The sequence below is a fragment of the Apium graveolens genome, chromosome 3 (genome assembly GCF_009905375.1).
Source record: "Apium graveolens cultivar Ventura chromosome 3, ASM990537v1, whole genome shotgun sequence".
NCBI classification, from domain to species: Eukaryota; Viridiplantae; Streptophyta; class Magnoliopsida; order Apiales; family Apiaceae; genus Apium; species Apium graveolens.
In genome coordinates, this window is record NC_133649.1 from 58175989 (window position 1) to 58187479 (window position 11491).

The 11491-nt window shown below is 30.3% G+C and overlaps 1 protein-coding gene across 1 annotated transcript; it reads left to right on the forward strand.

Annotated features, from left to right (window-relative positions):
• The first annotated feature begins 8516 nt into the window (after window positions 1-8516).
• On the forward strand, window positions 8517-10041 carry LOC141712316 (peroxidase 12-like). Its single transcript, XM_074515199.1, has 3 exons — window positions 8517-8887; window positions 9009-9203; window positions 9318-10041. The coding sequence occupies exons 1-3, from the start codon at window positions 8648-8650 to the stop codon at window positions 9936-9938; spliced, it is 1056 nt and encodes a 351-aa protein (XP_074371300.1). The 5' UTR covers window positions 8517-8647; the 3' UTR covers window positions 9939-10041.
• Window positions 10042-11491: the final 1450 nt, after the last annotated feature.

Genomic DNA, 11491 nt, shown 5'->3' on the forward strand with positions numbered 1-11491 from the left:
GATTTGTAGGAACGTAGCTGTTAATTGTAATACATATGGAAACATGATAAATATCTTTTTGACATATCTTGTAATTGGTAGAGCAGCTGTGTATTATATAAACACAAAATATGTTATCATTGTTGATAAGCTTTAACACGAAAATCATTGTAACTTAGCAACTCTCAAGAACATCAGAATTTCTTGAGAGGGTTTTATAACAGCTTATATCAGATTTAATAAACTGATATTGATCTTACATCATGATTTCAATTTATTGATATAATTATATCCAAACCCCCTTAAACAATTATATCCTTACTGGGTAACAAGTGGTTCAGAGCGGTCTAACTTAATTTTAATTAGAAAAGATCAAATATGTCAGGAAGTAATTATAAAAGCATGAAGATCCCAATTCCGAGAAAGGATGACTATTCAACATGGAAGGTGAATATGATAATGTTCCTTCAATCCATTGATTGTAATTATCTTGATACAATCAATGATGGACACCCTATCTAGAAAAGATTGTTCGATTAACCCCAAATGTTCCTGAGCACTATGTAAGAAAGGAAATATCAGAATGGTCCACTGAAGATAAAGCTGCGATGCTCAAAGATGCCAAAGTGAGAAACATTCTACATAATGGTTTAGACACTGTTATGTCAAACAGGATAATTTTCCGCAAGACTGCAAAGGAAATATTGGATGCATTTGAGACACAATGTTAAGGAACTCTGGCTATTAAGAAGACTAGAAGATCTGTTCTTACAGTTTGAAGTAAAATTTGATAAATCTCTTACTGACACTTATGACAGATTTCTTATACTACTGAATGATCCGTCATTGGCTGGAAATGATTATGATAGAGAAGACTCTAATAACAAGTTCCTTAGAGCTCTTCCTGAGGAATGTGACACTCAAATCTGTATCATCAGGCACCGAGATGACTTAGATCAACACTCATTGGATGAAATCTATGAAATGTTAAAAACTCATGACTTGGAGATTCAACGGAGGAACAATAAGAAAGGAAACAAGATGAAATCTGTTGTACTGAATGCTGAAACTCATAAATCCAAGGAAAAGATTAGTAAAAATTCAGTAAGAAGAAATATTGTTGAGATGTCAGATACTGACGAGTCATTAGCAACTGACACTGATACTGATGAAGATTCCGAGATAGAGCTAGATGATCCTCAAGTAATTCGATGGCTACAATGTTGGTGAATGGGTTGAGGAGAATGAGATTCATAAAACCATAGAGAAATGGTGGTTTCAACAAGAAGTATTTTGGTGATAGCAAAGGAAAGTTCGTGATAGCAAAGGAAAGTTCAAGAAGAAGGAAAATCAGTATTCAAAGGGAAGAAAGTTTGACAAAACAAAATGACATGTTACAAACGTAATGATTAATGAAAGGGGACACCTTGCTACTGAATGTCCCAAGGCAACTGAAAAGGCACTTATCACTTCAAATAAAGACTGGATGGACTCATCAGGACCTGGCAGTGATGATGAATGCTATGATTTAATGGCAAATCATGAAGATGATGTGTCTTCTACTGACAAGGTATCAATGTCTGTTTTTCCCATAAATACTGATAATATATCTGAGTTAAAAACTTGAAATCTTTGCATGTTAACTTCAAAAATAAATCCTTTGAAAATGATAGGCTTGTTTCTGAGAATAATGAACTGAAAGAGAGAAATAATCATTTAGAAGCTGAGTTAATCTATATGCATGAAAATAAGGCTGCTTGTGACAAGGTTAAGCATAATGAAACTCAAATAAATATCAAGTATTCCATGGTAGAAGAAGTTCTAGAAAAGGAAGGGCAGATTTATAAAACATGGATTAGTTCAGGTAAAAAGTCTCATAGCTTGATAACAAACAAGAATTAGAAAAAGTATTTAGGCTAGAATGAACATAGTGATAAAAATTATGACAAAAATATCACTAACACCTGGAGCCAGCAATTTTGTACACGACATGATAACACGACACGAAAATAACGGATTTGGGTTGACCTTTTTGGTACACGAACACGAGAGGACACAGATAAATTTAATGTCGATTTTGGGTTTACCCTTAGGTACACGACACGAAACGAAACGAAAATATACGAAATAAATAAATTTAATATAATTATATGAATACATATATCTTACAATAATATTATATATATAAATATTACAAAAAATAGGTACAAAATAGATTCAAATAAAAAATTTACAAGACTTGACTGCACTTGAGTTTATAAGATTTATTGACTTTAAACTCGACTATTAAAAACAAAATATTTAAATATAAATTATATTTATCTTTATTTTATTATTAATTTTAAATTACACAAAATACGACACGAAACGTATACGAAATGAAGGTACACGAACACGAAACGAAACGAATTCTTAACGATTTGAGTTTGATTTAGGCATTCATGATACGAAACATGAAAATACACGAAACGAAGGTATAAGAAACGAACGAATTGCAAACGTTTAAATTATGCTTATGTATACCGAGACAATAAGTTTACATCAAGGCAAGATATTTGGTGAAAATGCTTATCGAGATCCTTTTCCTTTTTACATAAACATACTCATTTCGTCGAAAGCTGAAATTGTCTAAATAAAATATACAGGTCGTGCAAGAATTTTAAATCATAAGTATAATATTCTGATGTAATTCATGATCAAATGTCGTTTTACAATCATATTTTTTATTTTAAGAAAACAGGAAGACCTGGTACGGGAGTTGAGATAGAAAATAGTCGTGTTTATGCGTGTGGTATATGTGCGCTTACAAAATAAATTAATTTTATTATACATAATTTGTTATAAGTAAAATTTTATGGAGTCAATCTCTTTATTGAAATTCTCGAAATCCATCTCAGTTGTGTAAATAAAATATCTTTTAAAACATGTTATCTTATAAAATATGTTTCATAAATATTATTATTTCAATAAAATCATGTAAATCTCAAATATTTACAAGTATAATATGTATATTTTGCAACATAAATATTTATGTGATACATACTAAATATGTTTCGTACAATAATGTATTTTGCAATTTCTCCAAGATTTTCAATAAACTAGTTATGTTTGTCGAAAACTAACATATTTTATAATATTTAAACTATATTTTAATTACGGAACATATTTGTTGGGGACTGCAATGACTGCAAGAAAAATTGGACTTCGATTCAAAAATATTAATATGTGTAACTTAAGAAACTTATGTGGGAATCAAACAAGAAGTTTAAGTGCACCCACTCCCTTATACGCTGCATACGCACTTGTATTACATACCAGCTGACGGATGCGCATAGTAAATAACATCATTAAAAATAATAAATCAGGATAATCTATACAGGTAATCCAAAAGAAGGGTAGGTATAGTTATCGTCCAGACCTAAATTACTTTTTAATGTCCTATAAGCACGTTAATTAAGCGCAAGTTGCTGCATGTTTATATTTGACTAATCGTACATAAGTTGATCAGATATAACTTATAAGTAATTTATGACTCAAGAAGGAGATTCACTATTTATTTACCTGTATGCCCGCATTACCTCGAACAATAACAATGTCAACTTTAGCATTCCCACCGTAAAAAAAAAAGTAGTTTTACATTCCCATTTTACACTTGTTTGTTCAAATGAATTTTATCTATGTGTTTATCTTTATAAGATACCGGAAGATAACCCGTGCTAGGGGTCAAATATTTTTTTTATTAAATTTTTTTATAATATATTATGCGTAATATATTGATATTATGATATAATCTTAAAAAGATGAAATCAAATAATATATCATTAAAAAAAATAATTAAAGACCTAAAAAAAATAGAAGTATTGTGAATATAACACAATCCGAACAAATATATTATTTCAACAAAAAGTAATATAAAATTATATGGGAAGTAGAAGTATTGTAATTATATTACGATTTCAACAATTTTATTACTCCCGTACAATAGAAATTTAGGGGTGGAACGAAAAACGTTAAAGATAAACACAGTAAAATCAAGTACCACTAAAAACCGTCAAATTGAAATGAAAAATGAAACCAAGTACCTTATCGTATAAAAAGAATATAGAGCTATACCGGAAATAGAACTATTGTAATCATAATAGGATTCGAACATTTTATTTTTAAATAAAAAGTAAAAAAAAAACAATCTAAGAAAAAATAAAAATATCATAAAAATAATATAATTCCAATTTTTTTATATATTATTAAAAAATAAAATAGAACTTCACAGTAAAATGTTATTGCCGTTATTATATCCTTCTACTAACAAGTTGGCTCATAAATTGACCGGAGGTTCTTATCTAGAATGTAGTTTCACCGGGAGAAGTGTCCCCGGTCCCGGCCCGGGCTTCGGGCCTCGACAGACCCTATATTTTTAGGCAAAATTCGGCCCGGCCCGGTCCGGTTAAAAACCTGGGCTTCGGCCCGGCCTGTCCCGATTAAAAACCCGAAAAAACCTGGTTATAATCTGATTATTCTAATATATTTTCTTATATATTTATAAATTCACATTTACTATAAATATAAATAATACTTGTACAAGTTCCCTAAAAAAAACTGCAAAAGTAGATAAACCCTAATTCTCTCTCTCGATGAGAGTCGGCCGCCCCATCTTCCTTTAACCCTAATCATCACACCTCCTTCTTCACCCTTTGTACCCATCTTCATCTCTATCTCCATCCTCTCTCTTCATCCATACAACATTTTTATCATTTGTTTTTAACTTTCTTTCAATAAATATCGGATTTTGTTCAAAAATTCGGTTCTTTTTCGTTTCGTTTAATTGAGTTGTTATTTATGTGTTTGATTGTCTCGCTTTGTGCGATGTGTCTCGCTTTATGCGATGTGTTGAAAATGGATTTTACGGTATATTGGGAGATATGGATATCTCGAATCAACAACACTTTCGGCAGGTTTATAGCTGGTGTCCGGCAGGTAGATAGCTGGGGTGCTTTTGGAACGGTAGTGAAAATCGCATGTGCTCACCTCTCACAAAATATTTTTGTTCATAACACGAGGGCCCTCTCAGATTTTGCAATGAGTCCTCTGAACATTGTACTATCCATGGAATTAATGTGAGGGTCAATTGTGAAACTACTGTTTTCGGTGGAGATGCAGACTGGATCGCTCGAGAAACCATTATCTTCATTTTTAAATTTCAGAATATTTTTATTCAGTCAGTTAAGCAATCCGGAAACAAAGAGGCTAATTATTTAGTTCTTCTATTTGTTTTTCAACCTGGTTGCATGAACAATTGGGGGTTTGTCCCGATTGAGTTTTTTTCATGTTATTCATGAAATCTGCTATAAATTTGACAAAAAATTTAAATAATACTTTAAACACATATATATTTACATATTTGTGATTACTAATATTATTTATATATTTCGTTGCATAAATAATGAAAGAAGATATAATAAGTACACTATATATATTTGGATATCATTGTTATGAATATTTGGATATCATTGTTATGAATATTTGGATATCATTGTTATCATTGTTATCATAACAATGATAAAACATATTATTCTATAAACATGTTTATTTTTTGCCGAACTTAAATGTTTTCAAGGAAGTAATGTTTTCATAAAATATTCCATATAAACTAATACATTTTTATGATGATCTAGTTGCTAATACATGTATTCTTCGGAATCTCTAATAATACTCGATCCGATTTAAATTAGAAAAAAGCCCGGCCTAATCCGATCCGGCCCGAAAAAAAGCCCGGTTAGACCCGCCTCGAGGGCCCAAACGGGCTCTGACATTTCCGGAAAGCCCGGCTCGGCCCGGCCAAAGTCAAAGCCCGAAAAGCCCCGTCCGGTCAAAGCCCGGGCTTTTTAAGGCCCGGTCAAAACCCGGCCCGGTGGGCCTTTTGTGCATCTCTAACTGCATTTCACCCTATTTTTATAGGCAATGATTTAATTTAATGAAATTATTTTTTTCTTAAAAAATATAGAACTCTACATAAAATACGAATTTGGGACTGAAATCAAAATACGGCGTAATAATAATAATAAGATGAAACCAAATATTCTATCAAAAAATAATTTACAGTTCTACGAAAAATAGAATTGTAATCGTAATATTTTTGTTTGAACAATTTTATTATTATCTAGGGGTGAAATCAAAATACAGTGTCTATAATATCAATATTAATTTATTAAAATGGAATTCCATAAATAACTTAAATAATTTTAATTAAAATATTCTAATTTAAACACATGACATATTTACTTGGTCGTTGTTTATATTTTTCAGAACATATATATTTAATTGAGTCAATTTATGAACCTATTTATTTTAAAATATAATTAACAATACAATTCCAAACTATAAAAACAATAAAAACAATAAAAACATATGTCTTAGAAGAATCAAAACGGATAAAACTAATACATAAAAATTTTAATTTGTATAGAAATAAATATGTATAAAAATAATATGTTATAACATGAATCAAATGGTTAAAATCAAAAGGTTGTGAAACCAAAAAGCAGTGAAACCAAAATAGCTTATTTATTAAATGATAACTCGTGCTAAGTACGGACCGGCTAAATTTATTTTAATAAATTTAAAAATTACAATAATACATGATAGTTGTATCAAAATATTCACTTTTCTCCTCTACAAAACATAAAATATCAAGTGACGTCAGGTTGGAATCCCATTAGAGAAGAATTTATGATTATGCCTCCTGAGCCAGAGTTTCTCGCTTAAATGTGGTTTACTTTGGTTCACGTGGTTTGCATGCTATTGCGTGAGCTGTAGGATTTACCTGCTACGCACCCGAAGGGTAGCGGGTGCGAGTTAACTACGATAAAAAAAATATCTAGTGACGGAAAGAATTACCCAAATTATTCTGAGTAATATAATACTAAATACACATCAAGCATAAGGGTGTTCTGCATATATACTTCTTTGTTTATAAGTATAAGTATGTTGAATATGTATATTCTTTATAATATTTTATATAAAATATTCATGTTAAACAAACTCAAAATTTTAATTAAAGTCATTATGTATAAGAAACATGTTTATTGTTCAAAAAAACTAAGAATACTCATAAGTCACATTTGTATTTGGCTGAGATTTTGAGCACTGTTCCGTAGTTATGTTTGAATATCCGGTTATCGGGATATTATCTCATCATACACTATCATCATTATTTAAATATATATTATTTATTACAGTATAATGTATTATTTAAAAATATATAATTACAATAAAATTTCAACAATCATATTAATTTGTTAAGTAAAAAATTGTAAATAATGTGACACATACGTTATTTGTATTAGGATTATAAGAAACGAAATTATCATTATAATATGATTTTAACAATTTTATTATTTTATTAAAAAATATGAGTTATTTGGGAAATAGGATTACTGAGCTGAAATTAAAATAAGAATTGTAATTATAAGACGATTTCAACAATTTAGTTATTTAACTAAAAATAAAATATCATAGAGCTTTATCAAAAATAGAATTATTGTGGTGAAACCAAAATAAAGGTAAGTTATTTATGTTAGGATTATAATAAAACGGTTATAATTTTAATATGATTTAGCAATTTTATTATTTTATTAAAATATACTATATATTTATATTAAAAATAAGATTATAGAGGTGAAATCAACATTGTAATAGTCATTATAATGTGATGTCAACAATTCAATTATTTTACTAAAAATAAAAGAATATAGAGTTGTATTAAAAATAAGATTATAGGGTGAAACCAAATTAGTACTAATTAAAAAGGGTTTCACTTATTAATAAAGATTATAGATATATTTTTTTAATATTTCATTTTTTATTATTTTTATATTCCACTTTTTTTTAAAAAAATCAGCTTTTCTTTTTCTTAAGTAAAAGATTCATCTTAACTACCCATTTTTCCTGGTAAGCTATTGAAAAAGGTTAGGAGTAATAAATTAATAAAATATAAAAATAAGTATCATCTTCTATCTACCTACTTTTCCTACTTGACTTTGTCAAGGATTTGAATTCAGATGGAGTAAAAATGTATCTAACAAACATATTTAATTAATAAAATATTCAAATGTGTTGGGCACTAAAATCAGAAATGCAGTTGTTGATGCATATTGAGCTGTAGATATATTAATATTCTAAGAAGGTGGCTAGTCCTATAATAGTATAATATCTCTAAAGAAAATAAAAATTTAATCAATGTCAGGTTCATAAATTTTAACTAGGAAAGAGGATTTAAAAGACATATATCAGTACTAGGTTTGAATAAAGAATGATCATTTCAAACAACAATGTTTTGTTTTCCCTTCTTTTGTTCCGATATATGGAAATGCAGTAGAGTTGTTGATGACAGTTTCATTTACACATCTTTATCTTCCTAGGATATTGCAACTACTCAAATACTAATGTACATGTAATTTGTCATTACAAAATATTAAGATTAAAATATCAATACTTATCCTCAGGTAGGTTGACATAATACTATAACTAAAGAACAAGTTTAAAGAATGCAGAGATGTGTGTCCAAGAGGTTTCCTGTAACAAGCCATTGACTTGAGTATGCCTATAAAATAAGGTCTCGTGTTGTCTTGCTTCAAACAAATTAACAACATCGATCAAAACTACAATATCAATGGCTTCTTCAGTTTCTTTTCTTTCAGCTCTCTCTTTACTTTTCATATCCTCGCACTTATACGTGTCTGCCACATATAGCACGGTGCCATTAGTGAAAGGCCTCAAATGGAACTTTTATCAGTCGAGCTGTCCTAGATTGGAAACTGTAGTCCGTAAACATCTGAAGAAAGTCTTCAAGGAAGATGTTGGCCAAGCTGCCGGTTTGCTTCGCCTCCATTTCCACGATTGTTTCGTTCAGGTGTGCTTGTGATTGTCTAATGTGGATGCTACAATCGATTATATTTTGTTACGTAGTCATTTTCGTTGACTTGATAAAAAATTTAGTGACTAAGCTATAATTATGAATGTGATGAATTCAGGGATGTGATGCCTCCGTTTTACTAGATGGATCTGCGAGTGGACCAAGTGAACAAGACGCACCGCCAAATTTGAGTCTTAGGAGCAAGGCGTTTGAAATCATCGATGATCTTCGTAAGCTTGTGCACGATAAATGTGGTCGCGTTGTTTCATGTGCTGATCTTACCGCCCTTGCTGCTCGTGATTCTGTTCATTTGGTAAATTAATACTTCCTTCATTCCATGAATCTGTATGTTATATATTGTGATTTTTATTTATTTATTTATACACAAGGTCTGGCTAATTACAATTTGTTTCTCGATGTTACGTAGTCTGGTGGACCTGATTATGGAGTCCCATTGGGCAGAAGAGATGGACTAAATTTCGCAACAACAGAAGCGACTCTACAAAACCTTCCTGCTCCATCAAGCAATGCGGATGCCCTCCTCACCGCCCTAGCCACAAAAAACCTCGATGCAACCGACGTTGTAGCCCTCTCCGGGGGACACACTATCGGCCTCAGCCACTGCAGCTCCTTCAGCGACAGACTCTACCCGTCTGAAGATCCAACAATGGATCCAGAGTTTGCTCAAGACCTAAAGAACATTTGTCCACCAAACTCCAACGAGACCACTTTTCAGGATGTTCTAACACCTAATCTTTTCGATAACGGCTACTACGTTGATCTTATTAACCGACAAGGGCTGTTTACTTCAGATCAAGATTTGTTCACCGATACAAGGACTAAAGAAATTGTGCAGAGTTTTGCAACTGATCAAGAACTTTTCTTCGAGAAGTTTGTAGTTGCCATGACTAAAATGGGACAGTTGAGTGTATTAGCAGGGAGTGAGGGGGAAATTAGGGCTGATTGCTCCTTCAGGAACGCAGATAGTCCTTCATTTCTGGCTTCTCCTGTGGTAGATTCTGACGTGGAGTCCAAATCAGAATTGTGATTACTATACGACTGTTAATTATTTAACTTTTTTTAATGTTTTCCCGCGTCATTATGTAATTGTTAAAGTTCACGTAATAAGATTGTATCAATAAATTTTGCAAGTTATTTTGTATGAATTCGGATTATGTTCTCTTTATATAATTTATGATTTACATGCAATTGCTAATTCTTACATATTATTAGCTCCGTAGATATATATGGTACGTGTAACATTATTTAATTAATATATAAAATTGTCCCAATTAAACAATATACAAATATTCTCAAAAAGAAAAGAAAATAATGAAAATTGAGTTATTTTCTTTTTTTAAAAAAAAATTAAAAGCGGGAAGAATTTTTTTAAAATAATAATTGAAATAAATTAATTTTTTTCCATCTTATAAGATTACCGGGGAACAAGTTAAAGAACTTAAATTTTATATTTCTTTCCTTTCTTTTAATAAATGTAGTAAGTTTCAAAGAAGAATGGAACCTCATGCAAGATCATAAAATATAAATAATTATCAAATTCGTAAATAATAGCAAATATGGGGCACCAAACAATGTGTCCGTTTATGAAATTTTAAAATAAGTAACTTACGACTTAACATTAATAAATGACTTAAGTGATAAGTAGATAAATACTTATAAGTTACGTAAGTGTTTGGATAATTTTATTTATAAGTTAGAATTTTTTTTACTTAAATGAACTAAAATAAATAAATTTTAAATATAATTATCTTAATTCGTAAATTTAATATTTGATTAACATTTATAAATATATATTTTAAAACTGATATAAATATAAAAACAAAAAATTATAATAAATTGAGAAAAAAATACGTTCCTAACATTAGCTTATAGTTGTTACGAATTTATAAGTTATAAGCTGATTTATAAGTTGCACACAAACATGTCCAATATATTTATATGTATATAAATTCAACCATGTGACGACATAGCAGATAGTATATTCAAGCATGCCAAGAGATGATTACCGGACGCATTCTTAACTAGTTATTAAGTTGCTTAGAAAAAGATTATTGTATATAATGAATAATCTCGGTCTTCAAAAAACATGCACCCCGAGTTTTATGGGGTTTCCTAAGATTTTGACTACTAAAAGTCAATGACTAATCTCTTCAACATATACGTACCTATAACATTTGTAACCGAGTCATTGTTTATATCCTAGGATTTCTTGTATAATCAGATATACTCAAAAATGGGGCCGTAATGTGCCGTTGACTTCTTGTATAATAAGATGTACTCAAAGATCTTGTGTCATTACAAGAAAATAAGGTTAAATACAACTGATTTAAATTTGACTGGGTTAAATTTGACAGAGGTTAACACTACAAGAAAAACGGGTAAATTCGACCACAGGCGGTCGAATTCTTTTGGCACAGCTAAATTCGACCGGCCTCGGTCGAATTTAGCTGGTCATATTTTAACTGTCGTATTTACAACCAATTTTAATCGAAAACGGTTGAAATTAAAACGGTCGAAATTAAACCCTAAATTCGACCAAATTTTTTCAGTCGAATTTAGCCCTAATAAAAAAGTGGAGGG